The sequence below is a fragment of the Apodemus sylvaticus genome, chromosome 5 (assembly GCF_947179515.1).
Source record: "Apodemus sylvaticus chromosome 5, mApoSyl1.1, whole genome shotgun sequence".
Lineage (NCBI taxonomy): Eukaryota > Metazoa > Chordata > Mammalia > Rodentia > Muridae > Apodemus > Apodemus sylvaticus.
This window is the reverse complement of record NC_067476.1, coordinates 23963310-23988261: the sequence shown is the minus strand read 5'-3', so window position 1 is coordinate 23988261 and position 24952 is coordinate 23963310. Positions and strand designations below refer to the sequence as shown.

Below are 24952 nucleotides of genomic sequence, written 5' to 3'. Positions count from 1 at the left end.
ATCCCTGAGCTCTGTTTCTACAGACTGTCTTTCTGAAGGTATGACATTAGATGCTAGGATACTTGAGTGTAATAAGATCACAGATAATTCGGATGCTTGCAGTCTTGTATTTTGACTCACATCTGAATATCTTGTTCCAGCATATATTCAGAGAACATAATATACATTTTTCAGTTGCTTTGGGAAGCTGTGTATGTATCCTGTGAAGCAAATGCACAGATAGAACACAGGGCAATAAAGTCACTTATGGTGACGGAATTTAGAATCATCTTGGAAACAAAACTTAGGGCATATCTGTGAAGAACTCTCTAGATTGGGCTATTTGAGGTTGAAATACTCAGTCTGAATGCAGGAGGTACTGTTTCATGGGCTGAGGTCCACATAAGAAGGAAAAGGACAAATAAACACAACGTGTATATCTCTATACCTGACTGCAGATGCAGTGTGACTAGCCTCTTCATGCTCCTAAAGCCAGGATTTTTCCATCATGGTGATCTATACCCATGACTCATGAGCCCAGATAACCCTTTTCTTCTTTAAGCTGCTTTTGTTGGCTATTTTGCCTCAACAGTATGCAAAGTAACGATACTTCAATCATTTCTACATAATAGCCAAGGGGAGTGCTTGTTGGGCTTGCATGTTTCCCTTACCCCATTAAACTATCATGTCAGTTACCATTTAAGCTTATTTTCTTGAAAAGATAGTTTTCAATTTTTGACCACTTTCCTAAAAAATCTATAATAGGATTTTTATTGTGTATTGGATAAGATTTAAACCATCTATACTATTAAAATCTCTGTAACTCATTAGTTAATTTGTTGGTCAGATATTTACTTTTTTCTATGGAGTGACTTCTGTTAGGCAGCAGGACAGAGAATCTAATTAGGTAATTTCAGGGTGTGCCTACTTGGAATTTATAATGCTGGATTAACTGTATCTGTTCTCCCTCATCTCCTACTGTTTATCTCCAAAACTCTTTGCTTCATCCAACCAGATACCACCCTTTCCCTTAAGCTGTATTTGTCTCAGGGTGGGGTCTCATGGTCATTCTCTGGCTGATATCCCAAGTGCCACATACCCTGCTGCCTCCTTTATGAAGCAAGTCCTGATCTAACATGTCTCTTCTGTGGAACATTTATTGTCTTCATTGCCCACTGTCCAGTTGGATCACATTAAGTCATTATTTGTTCAGTGAGGGACTGTATCACTCACTTTTCAGTACTTCCCTCAAAATACACATCCCTTGGCTTGAAGCAAGATGGCATGGCGTCCATCTATCTTAAAAGAAAGAGGTTCACTCTTCCTATGTACCCTCATCAAGAACTAGGAAGAAAACGAATGACTTTCTGAGCTAACGACACAATATAATCACCCAAGGCTTTACTCCTTTTTTAGTAAAAGTATTGGATCTTATTTCAAATGCAATGAACGACAATAAAATCTATCATTTTTAGTTTCATGAATCTGTTTCTATAGAAGTGTTCCAAATCAGACTACTTTGGAAGCTGCTAGAATGACTGCTTATAAGATTACTCCTATCACTGTATACTTTTAAAAAGTATTCTTAATGGTCATTAAGATATTATTCCTCAGAAATGCACAGATCATAATGAAGGAAAAACAGAAGAAAAACCTAAATCTTATATACTTATTCACAGACATATATAAATATATGTATGTGTGTGTCCATATCTATATCTAGTAATGGATTTGTATTTGCTATGGTTTATATATGTACTCCAAAGCTCATGTCTTAGGCACTGAATCCCTGATGAAAGTGTTGAGAGGTAAGACTTTTAGATATATTCTTTAGGTTAGGCCACGAGAGCTCTGCCTTCATGAAAGAATTAATGCCATTATCCTAGCGATGGGATCCATTTTCCCTGCCATATTCTCTCCTTTACTCTTCTTTCTTCTTCATGTCTTCTCTTTTCCTGTCCACTGTTTTCCACCCATGTGTATATTATTATGTCTTTTCACATGCAACCTTAGGTCCTACAGCAGGATGCCCTTGTTGATGAAGGACCTTTGACTTTACAATTCCCAGTCTTCAAGACATACAGTTCTGATTCTTTACATATTACCCAGCCCTAGTTTGCTACAGTAGGACAAAACAGGCTCCCATGGTGCTGTAATGCTACATTAAGCTTATGCTTTCTCTTAATAACTAGTGGTTTTTTGCCTTGTGATGTAATGGTTCAGAAGAATAATTTAACAATTGTATTATATGAATCGGCCATGGTTCAGTCTTCTGTGGGGTTTATTTTTATTGCTTTGTTGTTGTTGTTGTTTTTGCAATGTGAAATATCAAATTCAGGACCTGTGCATGCTAGAAAAGCATTCCATTACTGAACTACCCACAGTCACCTGTTCTAAAGTTCATATGAATTCACTCTATATTTTCATGGTTATAAACAGTATTTCAAGGAGCCTGTTTGTACACATTCTCATGCAGCTCTCAAAATACTTCCTAAGCTGTTTCTAGATATGTGCTTGCTATTACAATAGTGTGTGTGTTTTAAGGCTTTTGGCAGACACACTCAGATGTGCATATCTGCATGTGCATGCTCACAAACTTACGTGCGTGCGTGCACACACACACACACACACACACACAGAGAGAGAGAGAGAGAGAGAGAGAGAGAGAGAGAGAGTTCTCCGAGAATTTCTAAGACCAGTAGTACCAATGATCTGTGAGAATCTGCATTCAGTATACATACTCATGTATATAGATACAATATATGTGGAAATTTTGTCCTTTGTTAAGGATGTTAAATTTACTGGCTATCTTCCTTGAACATTTTCAGACACATTAGAGGCAAGAAGACATTAAAATAATTATTCTCCTGAAGAAACTTTGATTAGATGTATCATAAAAGCTAAGAAAACCTGAGGCAGGAGAACACTATTTTTTGTTGTTTCTTATTTTTAGTATGATACCTTATTCTAGCCATCTGTTGACTAAATCACTGGTTCCAAATAGTGTCATTTAAAATGGATGACAAATTTTTACCAACTCTTAGTTGTGAATATCAGAATGTTGAGGACAGGACTCTCCTGCAGTTCTCTTACAGTAAACGATGTAGCTCAATAGGTGTGCAGGCTCATCTTTTTTTCTTTCTGTCATCTAGTTTGCTGTTTTTCTTTTCTTAGTCTCCCATCCCTCGGCATTCATGATCAGAACACACCTTGCTTAGCAAACATTTAAAACTAGTGCCGTACTCCATTGGGTAGTCCCAACTTCACTGAAAGGATGCTCATGAGTACGGTTGATCAAAGCAAATAGAAGAGGCCTCTGGGCTCCTTTGCAGGAGGGGCTGTTCCTTGGTGGAAACAGAAGGTCCCTGACGGTGCTTTCGGCACCACACCGTGCAAGGATACTTGCTTTGATCTGTCCAGGACACTGAAGGGAGCTATGGGCGTGCACGGACCCAGTGCCATTTGCACAAGGAACATCAACAAGAGAGCAGGGCAGAGGGGATTTGGTGGCAGATGGCGCGGTCTACAGGAAATGTCCATCCAGCTTTGTTCAGTCTATCCTCTGAAACAATTCTAGAATAAACACTTAGGGTCATAATTTATAAGTATATCAGTGCCAGTAAATCAGAATCCTGTAAACAGTCATGTTTATTATATTCTTCTTGCTTAATATTCATGACAGTAATTTATTTTTATGGTACAGTTTCACTGTCCTCTGTACCAGGGCTCTGCATTTAAGCCTGGCAGGTTGAACTAGCAGGAGTTCAGGTAACCCTTTGAAGGCTGCACAAGTTCACTACCCAGCTAAAATGAAAACAAATTGATTGCTTCAATCCACTACACTGACATATAGAAAATGTAGGGTCCATTCTCTATAAGGCCCATTGATAAAACAGAGCTCCTAAAGACAGATGAACATTTGGAGAGAGCTAAGTAGTTAGTTCTTAAATTTATTGTCAACAAAAGCAATGGAATTAAGCAGAGTTTCCACCTCTCCCATGCCCTTGCCCCTAGTTCTTCTGTTTATCCACATGGATACTACAACATTGTTGCTACTAATTACCAGGGTTTGTTCCGGTAGGAATTACATGAATCAACCTCCACAAAGGACTTTTATATTCATCTTGTGTTGTATACTGACTTTTATATTCATCTTGTGTTGGAGTCATGAACAAGAGTGAGTTATGGTTCTTGCCCCAAGAGAATCTTAAGTCAGATTTAGAGATGGAAAACAGGGCTTTGGATCTAAGTCACTGGTGGAGTGTGAAGCCTGGTCCAGTTCACAGAACACAAAGAGAATCAGATTAAAAACTGTACTGCACTGCTCCTTAAGTAGACTTGAGGCAGGTTATACATGGTTTCTCACATAAAATCTCAATAGGAAGCCAGGAGTGGCAATGCATAGCTCTAATCCCAACCAGAACTAGAAAGGCAAAGGCATGAGTTAAATTTCTAGACCAGTCTAGGATACAAAGTAAGATGCCCTCTTAAACAAACAAACAAACAAACAAACAAACACACACACAAACACACACACACACACACACACACACACACACACACACACAAGTAAACCAAACAGAAAGGAAACTAACAAATAGAAAAACAAAAAAATCAATAGAGAAAATTCATAAAACATCATCAGAAGAGAAAGCCATAGACATATAAACCTAGAAAACATTTAAAAAATTTTTTACATGTCTCAATTAAGAATACTGCAATCTGTGTGCTTTTCTGTATTATTTTGTTTTGTATTCACAAATGCTTCAAAATTTAAGAAGTGTATTGTGCCAGCTGGTTTTTATGTCAACTTGATACAGGCTAGAGTCATTGGAGAGGCGGGAGACTTAGTTGAGAAAAATGCCCATAATAAGATTAGGTTGTAGGCAATATAAAGAATTTTGTTTGTTAGTGATAGCTGTGGAAAGGTATGACTTATTATAGGTGGTGACACTCCTGGGCTGATAGTACTGGCTTCTATAAGAAAGCAGACTGAGCAAGCCAGTAATCAGCACCCTTCCTTGCCACTACATCAGCTTCTGCCTCCAAGTTTGTGCCTTGGTAGAGTTTCTGTTCTGACCATATATGTATATGTATATGTGTATGTGTATGTGTATGTGTATGTGTATGTGTATGTGTATATGTATATATATATATATATATATATATATATATATGATGTGTGTGTGTGTGTGTGTGTGTGTATTTGATATGAAGGATAAATGCTGTAGTTTTCTCTTCCTACCAATATATAATGCAAGTTGTCGGAAATACCTTTTTTTATTTCTTATCCACTTTTAGGGTTGTAACGAGGGCATGGTTCCTCATTTTGATTTATACTTTAATCATTTACAATGCAAGGAGGATCTTACTGCTAGCCCGGTTGTTGTTTTCTCCTGATGCATTTTGCACAAAATAGGTGTTCTTAGCCAACATTCCTAAAAGATAAATTAAATGTTCCTTACAAATACATTTGCATGCCCTTCCACCTTCTCCATCTGTTAGGGGTGTTTGAATCTCACTGGTGCTTTATTTTATTTTTAAAAGTTTTCCCAGCAACCTAGGCCCAGGAATGAAAACCTGTAATGTTGCCTTGGAGACCAAAGGCAATAAAAATAATTGTTGAATTTCATTTGAATAGCGAAGACAGAAACAAAGAACAAGGTTCTGAGATTATGTGTGTGATCAAGAAAGTCAGTCATGTTTACGTGATCTCATCTCCTCAGAGTTCTAAATAGTACACTCTTTATCTGGAGCACATTGGATTCTATCTGTTAATGCATTTTACAATGGACAATTCTTATCAGTTTCTTCTATTCTTTGGGTTTTACCTTGTGTGATCTATGAATATTGTTGCTTTTACAAAAAATCTGCATTTTACAATGCAAATTGTGGTTATCATTGTAATGGATTCCCATCTTACCTTGATTAATATACCAAGGGAGAATGATGATTTGGCCCACACAAGCATTGCATTCTTCTCAAATCTAACAAAGCAAATTGTCTGGTACTCTGATGTGCTGTTGGAAGATCCTGGCAGTACACAAGGCCTCTTTATGATTGACCTATTGCAGTCATCAACAGCCTCCCTCTGGGCCTTCGTGCAGAAGAGATCCCCCACTTGGTGAAGATTTTGTACTTGGTGGACCCATAGAGAAATCTGCTTGGAAAGCTGAACATGAGAATCCTCTATGATCAAGTTGAGGCTAAGATCTTCGAAAGAATACTTTGAGAAGGTCATCACAAGGGCTTTTTGTGTCTGATAGGCACCTGCAGCTTCTTGTGTCAGAAGAACAGCCACAGCTGCAATCCTTTTAACACTTTAGTATGACTTTAGAATGAAAACTAATCAGGCTGATATTTATAAATATTGCTTTTGTAAGTTTTACTTTTATAATATCTGCCAAACTGAGCTTCAGTATCTTTACTAAGGACATCTTGATAGGTAGTGAGCCCACCCAACGCCTGGTCCTCCCATCTCATTGCATGTTTACAAAATATAACAGAAGTGATCTTTGCTTTATATTAACTTGAATCTACGTCTACACCGAGGAAGTACAGCACTGAATGCTCTGATCAATTTGACATAAGCTAGAGTGGTTTGGAAAGAGGGATTCTCAATTGAGAAAATGCCAACACAAGATGTGCTTGGAGGTAAGTCTGTAGTGCATCTTATTGATTAATGATTGATATGGAAGACCCTTGATCATTGTGGATAGTGCTACCTTTAGTCTACTGATGCTAGAGTGTATGAGAAAGAAGACTGGAAAAGCCATGAGGAGCAAGACAGTAAGAACAACTTCTCTATGACCTCTGTTTCAGTTTCTACCACCAGATTCTTCCTCTGTTTGAGTTCCTGCCCTGAACATCCCTCAGAGATGTACTTTGATGTGTAACTGTGAGACACACTGTAAACCCTTTCCTCCTCAAGTTGCTTATGGTCATAGTGTTTTATCATAGCAGCAGAAGCACCAAGACTGTGTCTGTGTGTATTCCCTGATACTTGTATAATTGCAAAGAAGCTATCCTGTATCCAGGGATTATATTTTGAAGTTGTTTTCATCTAGTGTTTGCTATCAAATATATTACATAAAATTAATCATTTTAAAATATTTTAATTTTCATGTCAACAGAGCTCCATTGCTAAAAATTCCAAGGAACATTTGAGCTGCTAGTCACAGTCTTTTTGTGGTAGGGGTTTGCTTTGTTGTTGGTAACTGCTGACTATGTTGAATGGTGTCTGCAGAAGACTGCAGTGGCTATGGCGAGTTGTTAAAGAGCAATGGAGTTTCTTGCATCAACTGTATCTATTTTCAATGAAAGACCTATTTGCCTTGTTAGGTCTTGTTTGATATTACTTTATCCATGGCAGAACTTTTAAAATTAGAGTCAGATTTCTAAGACCCTGTTAATGATTTTTAAAAACCCATTTATGTAATAGTCTAAATTATGTATTATCTTCATAATACTGTTTGTGGCATCTTTGACATATTTTATCTCAAGACGGAATATTGGTCACACAAGAGAAGTCACTCCTAGGCCATTGATGCTTACTCATGAAGTCCAGCAATGCAGGCATACCTTGAGGTTCCACCTCTAATCCTCTGTCTCTTGTTATTTTCATTATAGAGCTATTTCAACCAATGCCTGCCTTTCAAAGTCATCATGAGAGTAGAAACTGACTTTTCCCAATCTATAATTGGTATCATTTTCATCATCTCCCCTGAAATGCAAATGTTCTTCATTGCATTTAGCATGATAGATTCTTTCTAAAGGGCTTTCAATGTGCTTTGCCCAATTCCATCAGGATAATCACCATCTGTGAGCACTCTACCCATTATCAAATGTGCTTTTAAAATAATGAGACCTGAAAATCAAGATTATTGCCTCACCCAGTGGCTGGAGGCACTGGGTGTTAGCAGGCAAGAAATCAACCTTACTCTCATTTTCATCTCTAGCGCATTCCTTAGGTGAGTATGAGATAGTTATTGAACAATCACACTAGGAAAGTTTTTTTCCCTGAGTAATAGACCTCAACAATGAAGTTAGAAGACTCTGCAGTTTTTAATGTAAATAGATGTGCTCTTATCCTGGCTTTTATTTTTCTATCCATAGAACAAAAGCCAACTGGACACCATAATTCTCTAAAGTTCTAGGATTTTTAGAATGAGAAATGAGCATCAACTTAAACTTAAAAAAATTACATTAGACTGTGATAAGAGAGTCTGTCCATTGAAGCCAGGAATTGACTTCTCTTTAGCTATGAAAAATGTTAGGCATTTACTTACGTTATAAAGCTGTTTTACCTACACTGAAAATCTTCTGATCAGTATAGATAACTTCATTCACTATTGTAGCTACTACTTCTGGCAAAGTTTCTGGGGTTTTCTATACCTGCATTTCCTTTTTGCTTTGAACTTTATGTCATGAGATGGCATCTTTTCTTAAGTCTCATGAACCAGCCACTCCCAGCTTCAAGCTTTGCCCTCAGCCTTCCCATCTTCTTTAAAATAAAAAATAGACTTGACCTAAGAAATTGTTTTAACTGGCTGATCTCTTATCTAAACTGCAGAAAAGGTTCTCTACACCAGCAGTAAGGCAATTCTGCTGTCTTAGCTTTCTAATTTTTAGTTACATCCACAACTCAGATCACTGTTTGGCACAAAAGCCTTGTTTCTAGCCTGTCAGTGCTTTTACCATGCCTTCCTTACCGAGATTAATCATTTTTAGGTTTTGATTGACAGTCAGAGATTTGAAACTCTTCTTTTTTACTTGAGTTCATAGAGGTCTAATTTCAATGTTTTTATAGCTCAGGAAATAGGGATGTCCAAGGAGGGAGAGCAAGATAGGCAATGGCTATTCACTGTTGCAGACATAGCACAAATGATTCTAATGAAATCCAGCATCTTATGTGGATGTGGTTCATGGTGTCTGCGATGAATTACAATTAAATTGTATGAGATCACTAATGACATGATGTGCCACAAAAGGCTTCATAGCATAAAGACTCAAGTTGAGCACAGGGTAGTGTAAAATCAAGTCAACAACAGACTTTTATGAGACGAGGTTGCCACAAATCTTTGGTTAAAAAGCACAATACCAGCCTCATGTGCTGGCGTGCATCTGCAACCTCAGCTGTAGAATTGGGGAAGGGAGTTCTAGGATCAGTGAGAAACTGTCTCAGAAAACTAATAAACAACAATATACAAAGACACTTTGACATTGATTTCTAGATTCCACATGCACACAGAATCATACAGAAGTGTACATAGCCACACTAGCAGGTATACACAACAACAACAACAACACACACAATCTAATGTGAAAATAAAATTAACTATGCCTGTATTTCTAAATTCTAAAATTACTCCAGAAATTTAGAGTCCTTTATTTTGGTATGCTGGGATCCCTATTTTCCGCAATCATCCTTACTGGAACAGTATTTGAAATTCTTGAAATGTGAATTGTTATCCCTAAAAGCCCCATTCTTCCAAATGCTCGTATAATTTATATCATGCAGTCTTGAAGCTGTCAATAGTGGCAGGGAGGTTGAGCGATATTGTCTAAAGACTTTATAGTTTAGGATATGACTTTGGCTCCAGTTCTAATTGTTAGAAACTCAGGTGAGATTAGTCTTATGTATACACAGAACTTAAGACAAACTCTCCTCTTGGCTTCATTTTTTGGCAGGTCATGCTTAGAAGAAAAAGAAAAAGTTACAGGGTTGGGCAAACATCTCTGCCCGTAAACAATATTAGAAAACACGAGTGCAAGTGACGCCTGGGACTGTACAATTCAATTTCAGAAAACAATAACAGAATTAAGTATATAAATAAAGAACTAATTAAATCTTGTGTTGCAGTAGGAGGAGGCTATTGTCAGAATAAAGGAGGAAACCATCTTATGCTAACAAATTTGCACACCTAAAACATTTTGTTGGAGTAGGATTTCTAGTATAGAGTTAATGCTTGTGTTGTCCTGAACTTGCATTCAAGGACAAGTTTAAGAAGCTCAAGTACTCAGAGGACATCTTTGGAAAAGAAGTCAGGTATAGATAGAGCGATCATGAGCACAGAAGGGGGCAGTCTGTACCAGAGCTCAACAGTGGTGGGGCCCTCATTATGCCTCATTTTGCCCTTCTTAACTCCAAGTCTGTGAGAATTAAAATTTATGTTTTTTTTTTTTACAAGCCTCAGATTCTTATGGAAGCTCCAGCTAAGACTAATTCCAAACTTTGGAAGGTCAGACTTGAAGGAGTGTGATGTTGGTGATGGAAGCTCAGGAAACACTGATTCATGGGAAATTCCTGAAAGAACGGAGGAAAAGTGAGGAGACAAGAGAGCTGTACTTTAGTGGTATTGTTGAGGGTCTTTGGGAGAAAGGCTCTGCTGGGTGCCTGATGTCCAGCAATGTGTGCTTTCTAGTTAGGTTCTAGTTGTCCTCTTTGTCTTTATTCATGCTTTTTGATTAGCTCACACTACTCTATATTTAATGAGGGAATCATATTTCAGAAGTCAGTCCCCAACACCATAGACAACACTTTCTGAGTGCTTTCCTGGTCTGATATCCAATTTCTTTACATTTCTCTGTCTCCTCTGAAAACAGTTGTCACAGTACAACCCAAAGGAATAGAAAAATCCCAATGACTATTTCAGTGAGAAAGTGAACCCTTCATAGGTGTTGCTTAGAAATTCAGAGAATAATGTACGCAAAATGTCAAAGAATAATGTTACCATTGTGTGGAAGAGCCAGGGGTCTGAAGAAAGACCTCGAAAGATCAAGCTTTCATCTGTTGGGTAGATAGTCTCCACCTGCAACTAGCAGGACAGATGGCACTAATTATGTCTGCCCATCCGTTACTTGGCAGAGGAATGGAACTGAGATCTGAAAGGGTGAACCTTTCACATGCTGGACACTCAAGGTGAGAAGCAAAATAGCAAGGGGGCAAGAGCTGATTGTCTGGTTAGACAGTAATCATGAGCTCAGGCCTTGGGCATTTGACCTTTGAGAATTGCAATTTTGAAAAATAAAGGTGTTGCTGAAACCATGATGGTAGAAAAAGGGAGGAGGGAGCCACACATTTAAACTGAAAAATTACAATTAGTGAATGGAAAAATCCACACAGATATACCATACCTGAAAAGTTCTCCTTCCACTTACCAGAGACATTTAGAAACCCAAAACACCTTCTGAGGACACACACAAAGAAAAGAAGATAAATTTTTTACTTGGAGATGAATTGCTTTGGAGTTGTCAGTTTTGGTGCCTAACCATATTGTATACCATGGGCTTGCTAATGTCTAACAGAAGCAAGGCTGAACCCATTAGGAAAAGCTGAGGTAGGCTATGGATTATGAAAAAGCATGTGAGCTCTGCAGTAAAAGAACACATTTTTATTTATCTGTTGGTTCTTCAGAATAAAACACAGACTTATATACCTATAAGCCAAAGAAACTGGAATTCACCAGGTTGTGAGCAAGAAAATGTCTTATATTATCTTAGACATGTCTTGTACTTTGTGAATTCTAGAAACAAAATATTAAAGAAGAATGAAGTTAGTTATATGCATCACTTGATACAGCTGTACCAGAAAAGAGATGAGTAAGTAGACAGGAAGGTCTCCTAAGATTATACTAGCTAAATGGTAGTTTGATTATAGGTTGACATAATAATATTAGCTAATATTGACTGAACACTGTGTGCCAGAAACTGTAAAAAGAGAGGTAATACAATTAGCATTTTACCAATGTATTTGAAAAATCTCCATTAAAAAACCATTTTTTCTGGCCATTTTGCCTAAAGCACTATACAGATTCAATGCAATACCCATCAAAATCCCAACTCAATTCTTCACAGAGTTAGAAAGAGCAATTATCAAATTCATCTGGAACAACAAAAAACCCAGGATAGCTAAAACTATTCTCAGCAACAAAAGAAAATCTGGGGGAATCAGTATCCCTGACCTCAAGCAATACTACAGAGCAATAGTGTTAAAAACTGCATGGTATTGGTACAGTGACAGGCAGGAGGATCAATGGAACAGGATTGAAGATCCAGAAATGAACCCACACACCTATGGCCACTTGATCCTCGACAAAGAGGCTGAAAGCATCCAATGGAAAAAAGATAGCCTTTTCAACAAATGGTGCTGGTTCAACTGGAGGTCAGCATGCAGAAGAATGCGAATTGATCCATCCTTGTCTCCTTGTACTAAGCTCAAATCCAAATGGATCAAGGACCTCCACATAAAGCCAGACACTCTGAAGCTAATAGAAAAGAAACTGGGGAAGACCCTTGAGGACATCGGTACAGGGAGAAAGTTTCTGAACAGAACACCAATAGCGTATGCTCTAAGAGCAAGAATTGACAAATGGGACCTCATAAGGTTACAGAGTTTCTGTAAGGCAAAAGACACCATCAAGAGGACAGATCGGCAACCAACAAATTGGGAAAAGATCTTCACCAATCCTACATCAGATAGAGGGCTAATATCCAATATATATAAAGAACTCAAGAAGTTAGACTCCAGAAAACCGAACAACCGTATTAAAAAATGGGGTACAGAGTTAAACAAAGAATTCTCACCTGAAGAACTTTGGATGGCGGAGAAGCATCTTAAAAAATGCTCAACTTCATTAGTCATTAGGGAAATGCAAATCAAAACAACCCTAAGATTTCATCTTACACCAGTCAGAATGGCTAAGATTAAAAATTCAGGAGACAGCAGGTGTTGGAGAGGGTGCGGAGAAAGAGGAACACTCCTCCACTGCTGGTGGGGTTGCAAATTGGTACAACCACTCTGGAAAGCAGTCTGGCGGTTCCTCCGAAAACTGGGCACCTCACTTCCAAAAGATCCTGCTATACCACTCCTGGGCATATACCCAGAGGATTCCCCACCATGTAATAAGGATACATGCTCTACTATGTTCATAGCAGCCCTATTTATAATTGCCAGATGCTGGAAAGAACCCAGGTATCCCTCAACAGAAGAGTGGATGCAAAAAATGTGGTATATCTACACAATGGAGTACTATTCAGCCATTAGAAACAATGAATTCATGAAATTCTTAGGCAAATGGATGGAGCTAGAGAACATCATACTAAGTGAGGTAACCCAGACTCAAAAGGTGAATCATGGTATGCACTCACTAATAAGTGGTTATTAACCTAGAAAACTGGAATACCCAAAACATAATCCACACATCAAATGAGATACAAGAAGAAAGCAGGAGTGGTCCCTGGTTCTGGAAAGACTCAGTGAAACAGTATTTGGCAAAACCAGAACGAGGAACTGGGAAGGGGTGGGAGGGAGGACAGGGGAAGAGAAGGGGGCTTACGGGACTTTCGGGGAGTGGGGGGAGGCTAGAAAAGGGGAATCATTTGAAATGTAAATAAATTATATCGAATAAAAAAAAAAGAACAGAAAAAAAACACCATTTTTCCATCAGTTTTAATATATGTGAAATCAGAGGCCTGAAGAAATAAGATCTTTTTCAAAGTTTTAAAGCAAGTACAGTTTCCAGCTTAAAGCAAGCACAGTAGTACAATGTGTGTTGCAGTTGAGGCATTTCAAGACTTGGCTGAAAGGGGACACCTGAGCAGCAATGTGGGGCAGTGAGTCTCAGACAATGACGAGTCAAATTCAATGTGCTTTCGATATTTGAAGGAAAGCATTGGCTCAAAGGGCTGTCATGTGATGGAAGAGGCAGAAAAATGTCAACAGACAGCTTATGTGAAAGCAGGACACGGAGGGCTTTGAATCTCTCATGAGGATTTTAGCTTTTCCGCAGAATAAAATGAAAGCAGTTCCAGTAATTTGTCTGTTTTTATAATGGATGGGTTGAGGAAAATGTTGCTGGACAAGTGAGAGAGGGTGTCCTCCTGGTGATGGGAACACACCAGTGTTGGTGGTGGTGGAGGAAGATGTTGTGGAAGGTCTGCGGTGGTGGCTATCATCCAGGGTGAACTGAAGCGTGTGAAATGAGGCTGGATGGAACCAAAGGCCACAGTATCTTCAACTTCATCATGGTCTACTGAGGCCGTGAAAACCAGCCACCTGAGTCCGTCATTAGAGGAATTGGTGAAGTTGGCCATTTTCCACTGAGTACTAAGAAGAAACTCTGGGTCTTATTGTGCATTTTGGTAGCGTGTCTGCCCAGTGAGGGCAGAGATGCTGAGGAGACTTGGTCGTGAAGGCTTCCATGCTGATCGCTCAGCGTGAAAACAATTATTGCTTTGAGAAAGTCACTTCAAGGATGTGGAAGAGGACAAATAAAGATTTTTAAGGAAAAGCAAAAGACAAGCACTACACTTTCTGAGGGAGTTGATGTCTTACTACTCAGCTAATTTCATAGTCAAGGTCTGAATTTAATTCTGAATCACCTTCTAGTTTTACTTATAAAGGACTTCCATTAAGTCAAATTAAGTAGATTGAAGTCTGGCTGTTTATTATCTAGTACTAAACCATTCGTACAAAGAGACACCTGTACAAGCCATTTGGCTCTGGTCAACTATAATTTTTACAATTTAATTATGAATATAATTAGGATGAGTTAAGAGACAGGCCATAAAATTTCCACTGTGCTTATATACAACAGCACATAATAGATAATAGCACATGCACCACACACACACACACACACACACACACACACACACAGAGAGAGAGAGAGAGAGAGAGAGAGAGAGAGAGAGAGAGAGAGAGAGAGGGAACACACCTGAAGCCTATATTTGCTTTCAGTGGAATTTTTCACAGGCATCTGTAAAGTTTATCTTTACTTAATTCAAAACTTTCTTGAAACTCCGTTGACAGAAGATATTTTTATCCTGTATCATTTTCATGTCTTTGATTTCTTTATAGTGACTCTTTAGAACATTCTTCTGCTTTCTCTGGCTCTAAAGTGTTTTGTTACATCATATACTCATGTCTAGCTGCCACTTTAGTCAACTGCTCTCCAAGCTCCGCTTCTTTCTCCCAAGGAATGTAATCACAAAGTTGATGATGCATTAGAAATAGCTTGACCACAGGGCAAGAAAAAGTCAAGAAAGGAAAATATTTGCAAATATACTTGACTGGTTTTTCTCCCCAATTACCTATTCAAAATACACTTTATCAGCAAAATGACATCGTGACCATCCATGGCAAAGCCATGGTTACATGTAATGGGTACTTTCGGCTATAGGATAATGTCTTAAATCATTTTTATGTGAGGATGGTGGCATTGACACGGTTACAGGTATATATATGAATTGTGTTTAAGGAATACACATGGGGTATTCCTTAAGGTATATTCTACCTTTGGTGTTTGATTGACTGGAATCTAACACTGTTTAATCTTATGAGTGACATTTCTTACAGTTCATTTAAAATAACTCGATGGTTAATGTTTACAAATATGAGGCATGAGGGTGCATTGTTGTTGAATGATCATATGAGTGTTGGAGCCTGGATTGTTATGTACCATCATTTCTATCTCATTTTATTGCTGAACTGCCTAACTGATAAGTGACACCTAAATATACATATACTTACATACATATACATTCATGTACAAAAAGAAAGCAATATACCATGATATAAGAAGAAGAATATTTATATGTATGCACATATGATTTACTTAGAAAAACTGAAAATGGAGACAAAGGGATGACCCAGAACTATAGATTTCTTTTTTGCTATTAGTATTTATTTATTTAAACAATCTGGTAGTATTTGGTAATATAGAATGACTTCAAATTTGCCATTCTCCTGCCTCATCTTCCCAAGTTTGGAGTTATAAAAAACACCTCATGCTCAGCAGCATAAGGTCCATTTAATTAAGAGGTTAGCATTGATTTCATTTCATGCTGCAGAATACATCTGGGATATTGATAGGAGTGGGAAAAAAGTTACTAATTTTACATGCAAATGGCAACTTTGAGAAGGTGAAAGCCATCAAATTTACTAGTGCAAACTCATATGACATCATGTAAAAGAGCTGAAATGAAGATGGCCACCAATGGAATGACCAGGTTCAGTCCAGCCCAGTCTCACAAATAGTAGTAGTATACTCTATAGGTAAATGCACGGCTGACCTCTCTTGCTTACTGATAATTGTGTAGTTTTACTTCTATCTCAGTTCTGATTATTCAATTTGTAAAAAGGCAGAGGAAGTATATGGATTAATGAGTTAATGCTAGCATATGCTACTTTTTAAAAATGTAGTAGGAGCTACTTTTATAAATTAAGGGAGGGAAAATATGTTACTGTAAACAGTGACCCCTCAACTATGCCTATGTCTTAATTTAGGGGGCCTTTGAGTATGTTACGTTATATAGCCAAAGGAACTTTGCAGAAATGTGACAGCTGAGCCTCATCTGATCATGAACCTCCTCAGAAGTAGAAGACGGATGCTGGGACATGTTTCAGGGGTCGAACGGGAAGGCTGCCGTGTGCTGGGCTATGGCTTCTCCGTTAGCCACTGTTAGATGGTAAGGTGAGCAAAGGGGGCACTATTCCCAAAGTTGCCTCTTGAGGCTGGAGAAGGCATAGAGATGGATTTCTCGTGGGATTTACAGAAAGGAATACAACACTGCCAACACTTTGATTTTAGTCTAGTGGGAGCTAGCTTAGACTTTTGTCCTGTTGGACATTAAGATGATATATAGTGTAACCTTAAGTTTCTCCATTTGAAAGAACAGGTTATGGCAGAAGGAAGAGACCAGTGTTTGTGTAATGAGGAAGTCAGGGGATTTAGCTTAAAGAGCAGAAAGCAGTTTCCAGAGGAGCACTCACAGAAGTACTGAAAACAGCCATTCCAGTGTGCACCATGATGACAGGAGCCTCTACATGCAAGGGGAGAAAGACTGTGAATAAAGTGTTGCCTCACAAACAGGAAGCATGGTGTTTTGATTCCTAGAATCCATGTTAAGGAGAGAAACAAAAGACATGGTGGCATATATGTACTCCTGGAGGTCGCAGGATGACAGGTGAAGATGAGGGGTCCCTTGAAGTCTCTAGGTTTACAAGGTAAGATCTATGCCCAAGGAGAGACCCTTTTCAGACAAAAGGGGAGGCACCTGAGGTATGGCACCAGAGGTTTTCCTCTAACCTTTACACATGTGTTATATACAAAAAAATACCCACATTCTTGTGAAAGAAATGGAGGAATGGCGGGAGGAAGGACGGAAGGGAAAGATGGAAGGAGGGAGGGAAGAATGAATGAATGAGGGCAAGCATGAATTTTGCAGGCCAGTTGTTAGAACTAGACAAACCATCCTGAGTGAGAAAACCCAGACCCTTGAAAGACATGCATGGTGTGTACAACACACTGATAAGTGAGTGTTCCCCACAAAGTACAGGATAACCATGCCCCAACCCACAGACCCAAAGAAACTAGCTAATAAGGAGAGTCCAAGGGAGGAAGCATGAATCTCACTTAGAAGGAGAAATAAAATAGACTTCACAGGTGAAGGGAGAGAGGGAACTGGGTGGGAGAGGGGTGAGGACAGAAATGTGGATGGGGAGCAGTTGTAGGGAGAGACATTGCAGGAGAGGACTAGGGAGGGAATAGAAATCAGTGGGGGCATCTCTGGGACTTGTCTGACACCTGGGCTAGGGGAGGTTCTGGGGAGTCTATACCTCAGACTCCTACCTGTCTGGGAACATGGAGACTGAAATAGCTACTTCCTGTACCCAGGCAAGACTTACAGTGAAGGGAGGGGACATCAACCCACCCACAAAACCTTCCACCCAATTTTTGTTTTATATACAAAATGGCCAGGGATGAAGACAGAGCAGAGATTGAGGGAACTGCCAACCAATGACTGGCCTAACTCCAGGCCCATTTCATGAGAAAGAGCCAACTGCTGACACTATTAATGACACTCTGCTATGCTTCCAGACAAGAGCTTAGCATAGCTGTCTTCTAAGAGGCTTCATCCAAGGGCAGATGGAACTGGATGCAGAGACCTACAGCCAAACATCAGGCAGAGTTCGGGGAGTCTTGGTGAAGAGTGGAAGATAGGATTGAGTTAGCCAGTTAGTCAAAGACACCACAAGATCTACAGAGTCAAATAACCTGGGCCCTTGGGGGCTCAAAGAGACTGAACCAAACAAAGAGTGTGGGGGCTGGACCTAGGCCCACTGCACATTTGTAACAGATGTGCAGCTTGGTCTTAGTGTGGGTCCCCTAACAAGTGGAGTAGGGACTGTCTCTGAGTCTGTTGCCTTCTGTTCTTTCCCCTTCCCCTACCTGAACTGACTGGTGACTGGCTGGGCTTTAGTGGGAGAGGATGTGCTTTGTCCTTCTGTGACTTGATATTTCAAGTCAGGCAGGTTAAGCAAATGGGATTTCCCCTTCTCTGAAGAGAAAGGGAGAGGGTAATGACAGGATTTCTGAGGGTGGAAATGGGAAAAAGTGGGCGGGCTGCATCCAGGATCTTTTTTTTTTTTTTTTTTTAATTAGTTATCAACTTTCCTAATGCTGTGACCTCTTAATACAGTTCCCTGTGTTGTGTTGAAATCTATTTTCTTTTTTTTTTTTATTTTTTTTATTCGATATAATTTATTTACATTTCAAATGATTTCCCCTTTTCTAGCCCCCCCACTCCCCGAAAGTCTCGTAAGCCCCCTTCTCTTCCCCTGTCCTCCCTCCCACCCAAGATTTACTTATTTATTTTATATATATGAGTACACCTTTGCTCTCTGCAGACACACCAGAAGAGGGCATCAGATCCCATTACAGATGGTTGTGAGCCACCATGTGGTTACTGGGAACTGAAATCAGGACCTCTGGAAGAGCAGTTGGTGATTTTAACTGTTGAGCCATCTCTCCAGCTCGCATCCAGGATCTTATGTGAATAAATAATTAATGAAATGAGAGAGAGAAAGAGAGACAGAGACAGAGACAGAGACACAGAGAGACAGAGAGACAGAGACACAGAGAAACAGACACATAGACACACAGACACACAGACACACACACAGAGAGAGAGAAAGAGAGAGAGAGAGAGAGAGAGAGAGAGAGGAGGGAGCAGGCCAAAGAAATGATTTAAAAATCTTAGTAATTGTTTTCTAAAAAAAGATAGAAAGGGATTCAGATCAGGTGAGAGGGGAGGTGGGAGGATCTCATAGGCGTTGGAAGAAGGTGATACACTGGATGAAAATATCAATCTTCAATAAAAGATTTTAAAATATTAAAAATACAAAATAAAGAACATTGAAAACTCAAATTTCATTGTTTTCCAAGAATAATTACAAACTCCAAGAAAAACTGAAAATACCTACCTAAGAGAACAATTATCTAACGGCATAGAGAGTAAAATATGCCCCTTCATTTAAGCAATTTTGAAGAATAACAATGAGTACTGTATTTTATTAACTGAAGAATTTTCTTTGAAAAGTGAATGAACTGTGAAAGAGAAGGCCAAAGGAGACATCTTAGTACAGCCACCACGAAAGGCAGCTAGCCATGCTCTGAGCACTGAAGTCCTAGTGTAAATATTGCATATTAGTTTTCTAACTGGACAAATCTCTGTGCTTATAGCAGCATATAAAATTTAAAAAAACGCACAATTGCTCCTGAGAAAGACGAGAGATAAAGAAGAACGTACCGACCTTATAAAGGGCAGCTATCAAATTCTGCTCAGTGTTAGTGAAACAATAAATATGTTTTAAGCATACTATTTAAACATGGATATAATGAGAGTAATGTGGAATGAGCCAACGTTTTACAATACACAAGAATAGTATCGTGGTTGATATATTTGTAATATTATAAAGAACTAGGAAAATAACTATTAAAAGATATTTTTAAAAAAACTACTGACAAGGATAATAATTCTTCTCATGAGCAAGCCTCTAGTCATATCTGAACATTTTTTTCCTAGAATAAATGATTCTTTCGGGCTTTTTGATTTTTTTTGTTTGTGCCTGTGTGTTATAATATGATGGAAAAAATGGAAAAGAGAATGCTAATAAAATTAAACTTGAAATAGTGCTCACAAGAAAAAATAAAATGATTTTTAATGTGTTTAAATAAATTCTAAATAAAGATGGACCAGAAATCGGTTGTAGAAATAAGAGAATAAGGTTTTAAAAATATGCCCAGAGAAGATGGTATTTAAAATATTGATAGCTTTACTGCCAAGTAAGAAATATTGAAAGATTGTGTACTCTTAGAAAGTTCTATTTTTATATCTAACTTAAAATTCCAATATTTAAACTTCTGACCTCTCACTTAATTCTGAATCCCCTTAATGTTTGAGACAGGGTTTCCCTATCCTGCCCTTACTGGCCTGAAACTCTCAATGTAGACCAGGCTGGCTTCAAACTCTTCAAATGCTGCCTTCCAATACTGGGATTAAAGACATGCACCATCACAACCAGATGATTCCAAAACCACTTTTAAAAAGCAGAAGAATTAGAATTCTGAAGGATGTTTTAAGAAATACAGATTTTACATAGGCTAATGTAATAAACATACATTTGTTGAGAGCTAGTTTTCTCACAAAACTAGTGTGAAGAATAGTTAGTACACAGGTATTAGAGTTTGGAATTGAGTGCTAAGTCTAGTTTTTAAGCTATGCAAACTCAAGACTCCTGTTATTTTTGTACTGAACACCTAATATGCTTATTGTAAGAAAAATGCTATTTTATTTAGTTCTCTTAGAACCTGTATGAGTTTGAAATTATTTTTCATGTGATTTTTTTCTACTTCATTATTAGGCCCACTGTTAGTCTGCCGATTCGGTGAGAGCATGTCAGAAAGGACAAGGAGTTCATCTCTTCTCCTTTACTTTTGCAAGATTGCTAAGGAAAACCAGACACTAATACAGGGAAAGGGCACTCCATATTGTCTTTTCTCTTTTGGGTCTGTATTTATCAGAATTTAAAGATGACAGTAAAGATAAACAGTGTATTTCCCAGGATTTAGGTCTATTGGAAAGATCCACAACACCCTCTAGCATCTGACACATGATCACACCTCCTCCCCTGAAATTCTATGGTGACATTTGTCTAACAGGGTCACAGTTGCAGGACAAATAGTACCTTTTGTACGAGCTATTTATTTCCAGGAAATCAAGTCTTTGCGGAAGGTGGGTTAAATTTCCGTGAGAAAATGTGCTGCTAATTCAATTATTCTGACCTCAGGTACAGAATTTCTGTCAATAGTTGGGACCTTTAAATTCTGAAATATAAAGCCAAATTCAGGGACTTTTGTTGCCCATTGTATCAGACAGGGGTTCACCATAGCATTTGCAAGTTCTTGTGAAAAGAAATTACATTAAATTGGTCCAAATGAAACTCTTTAAAAATGTAAGTGATTTCTGTTCACTCTTCCCGGAATATGCGAAAATGAATTTAAAACATTTAATGAGAAATAAAAGGACTCAAATAGTGCAAGCAGGCAGGTCAATTGTTTCCACTAGGAATATCATTCCTTGCTCCTTGCAAAGCATTCTGGTAGGATGTAAAATTCCATTTGGTCTATTCACTTTGGGATTTTTCCATGAAAACACATCTCTCAGCTAGGGGCCAAATAAAAATGTTAAGCCTTCACAAACTGGGTTTACTAGTAGTGAAAGAGAAAATAGAAATAGCGTTATGACAACATGAACTGTGGCGTTGATGGGATTGGTGTTTTGTTCATGCGGAGCCAAATAGCAGAAACCATTTTTAAGCATTTCCACTAGCACACAGTAAATAATTTGATGCAAAGAACTGATTAAACAAAAGATGAAAGATCTGAAATCATAGGGAGGGGAATCAGAAATTAGTTCTTCCAGGAAGCCCTTAGCTCCTCCAGAGTGGAAGGGCAAAGACAGGAGGGTCTGAGCCACAAGATGGAAACTGGACTAGAGTGGTCCTGTCTTCCAAAGCACCATGCCCAACAGCACCCCCTGAGGCAGTTAAGTAGGTAGTACCAAGGGACAAAAGACAAACTGTTAAGGGCACTGTACTTTGTCTCCTTCCTTGTTATGGTTTGTGTGTAAAATGCCCTTTGACATCATGTGCTTGAATACATGGTACACATCCATCCATCCATCCATCCATCCATCCATCCATCCATCCATCCGTGTATCTATGTATCTATTTATATATCTATGTATCTAGTATGTATGTATGCATGCATCTATCTATCTATCTATCTATCTATCTATCTATCTATCTATCTATCTATCTATCTATCTATCCATCTATCTATCTATCTTCTATCTAATCTTTCTGTATGTGTCATTATGACTGTGCATGGTAAATGTAAAATCAGACGACAACATGGAGGATTCAGTTGTCTCCTACCACCTTATGGGTTCCAGGGATCAAATGCAAGTCCGTAGGCTTGGTAATAAGCAACTTTACCTTCTGAACTGCCTCACAGTCCCTAGGGCTTCTTTTATCAGGCGTGCTCTGCCTTATGTCTCAGTCACTTTCTAAAGGTCCCACCTCTCAGGAGTTTCAACATACCAATTCAATGAGGGATGCTCTAGCTCTTCATTTTCTGATTGCTTTCTCAACACACATCACCTGGAAAGCTACTGCAAGCGTGTGTACAACACCTTGAAGTTTTAAATGGACTTTATTAAACATTCTCCTCTTCATTTGCCCATTACCTATTTTATAACTGTGTGCAGAAGATCTCTCTAAGCCATCCCCATGAGCCTGCTGCCTGTCTCCTCTTTGCTGTTCAGTTCTAATCATGCCTGTATTGCTGAAACTAGGTCCAGTTCAGGTTTAAGTCTAAAATATCTTAGAAATCATCACATTTGTTGTAGGGATTCAATGGACACATACCCCTATGAGCTCTACGGGCCTGCCTTCCATATGCTTAGCCTATGGGGATGACTCATTAATATCTTTGGAATCATGTGAACTAAAGGAAATAGGAAGCTTCATTGGTGGGTATCTTATATAATGTTCCTCTACTCAGCAGATATGCAAGTATGTTTCTAGATGAGAAAAGTGTCACCTAAAAGTATAGACATCACAATGTGACATGCATATTACTAAGTACATACAATAAAGAAAGGAATCTGCACAGAAGTCTTTACAACTTCCCAGCTTGCTCTCGCAGTGCATCTCTTGCCAGGAGAGGTGTACGCCTATGTGCATGTGTGCACTAAGTCAGAGCATCAGACTGGGCTGAGTGAGAGGCATGCTTACTTACAATTTCTTTACTATTCCTTGTAAGTTGGAGGTTAGAGAACCTGAGAACTATAAATCATTGCTCTCCAGAGGGATAAAAACTCTAGGCTTACCCTCACCCCCAAACAGGAATACTCTTATGTCCTTAAACAATAGCCAGACAAGAAGACAATCTCAAATTGTGAGTAGGCTAAAGGAGAGTCTGGGAGGGAAACCCTTGTCTTCATCCTATCGATTTCATTTCATAAAGCTTTAAAAGAGTGTGAAGATTTTTCCCAGTGAAAAACAAGAATGAAAAGACTTATTGGAGGGCTTTTCTCCAGCATTGGCCCTCAAGTCCTCACTGCTACTACTGGGAACCCTTCACACACAGCATCCAAGATCAGACCTCCTAAGTGGAACGTTTTTCCTTAGAGATTTTTCTTGTCGGGACTTTAATTAAGCTCCTGCCAGGCTTGCAAGGTTTTTAATTTTACCTTTCTTTTTTCTTTCTTTGTCTGTCCTTCTTATATCAGCCTGCTTGCCAGGAGATGTTTCCAAGCTGTCACAATTATACGAAATGCATCCGATGATATTAAATCTAGCGATAATCAAGAGTTTGTTTTCCCGACTCTCTACAGCAAAAGTTTTCTTACAGGAAGCGATTTCGTCCGTCCGTTCGTTAGTTCATTCATTCATTCATTCATTCATTCATTCATTCGTTTGTTCATGCCATGAGAAAATAATACATCAGATACAGAACCTTCACGGAGTTGTGTAACTCCTTCTGTAATGTACCCATTAAGAGAAACCTGCTGACACTTAACCTTATATGCTACTCAGAAGCCAACTGTGGAGAGTTTCTGCTGTTGGTGAGGGAACAAACGAGGGAGCCAAGAGAGATGGGACTGATGATTTAACACATATTTAATGAAACACAATATTTAATATATTTAAGTTCCCTTGCAAGATCTCTTTGTCTGCAAACAGTGCAATTCTGAAAATATAAAGGCAGGGACTGGGAGTACACACGATGACCCTATAAAGCAGATTGCGAGAGAAGCTATTTTCATTTGAGAAAGCTTAAATTTGGTGGCCTTAAATAGATCTCTCTCTCTTTCTCTCTTTTTCTCTCTCTCTCTCTCTTTTTCTGGCCTGAATAATTTTGGTTTTAAAGCTCAGATAATATTGCAGGGCGAGGAATAAAACAAGCCACCCGAATGACAAAATCCTAAGGATGCAGATCCGATCATGGTGCATATTCTGTTCTCTGTGGTCATGATCAGTATTGATGTCATTATTGTTGGTAATTTCACCACACCCGGCTTCTTTATGGGGTATACTTACTGATCGCCTCCACAAAGCGCTCAAAGAAACTGTAAGGGAAGAGCGGTTCAGACAGCTCCCGGAAAAACATCTTCAGTGCTCCGGTGACGACGTGGATGTCCTCCCACTGGCTGTCATCCAAATTCAGCTTCTCTTCTGGGAAAACACGAGGAGAAATGGAACAACTGGTTTTAATGAAACAATTACAAGACACTAATTATTATGTTAATGTTTGCCTACTATCATCAGCAACCGTTAACAGCCTTCTGCACCTAGAGGTTTGGTGCTGTGCGTGGATTTTTTTTCTTTCCGTTTTCTGTAGGAAGGGAACATTTTCAATGGAATACCATCTGTAGGAATGCAGCTCACAAAAAAAAAAAAAAAAAAAAGGGACACAAAGAGACAGTACCATTGACACAGTATGTCAGATGCGGTTATTCCCATAATGCATCAGTATGAAAATTAGCATCACAGCGCAACATGATTCAAAGCTATTTGGTTTTGAGGCCGAGGGGCTAAGAGTTGCCAGCGATGGCTGGCTCA

The 24952-nt window shown here is 38.8% G+C and overlaps 1 protein-coding gene across 2 annotated transcripts in view; it reads right to left on the bottom strand.

Annotated features, from left to right (window-relative positions):
* Nucleotides 1-24952, bottom strand: part of Arhgap15 (Rho GTPase activating protein 15) — a 628420-nt gene that overhangs the window by 102999 nt on the left and 500469 nt on the right. For both annotated transcript variants that reach the window (XM_052182436.1, XM_052182437.1), the window contains one exon: nucleotides 24431-24565. In XM_052182436.1, coding sequence (XP_052038396.1) covers nucleotides 24431-24565 — 135 coding nt within the window. The remainder of the gene's footprint in view (nucleotides 1-24430; nucleotides 24566-24952) is intronic.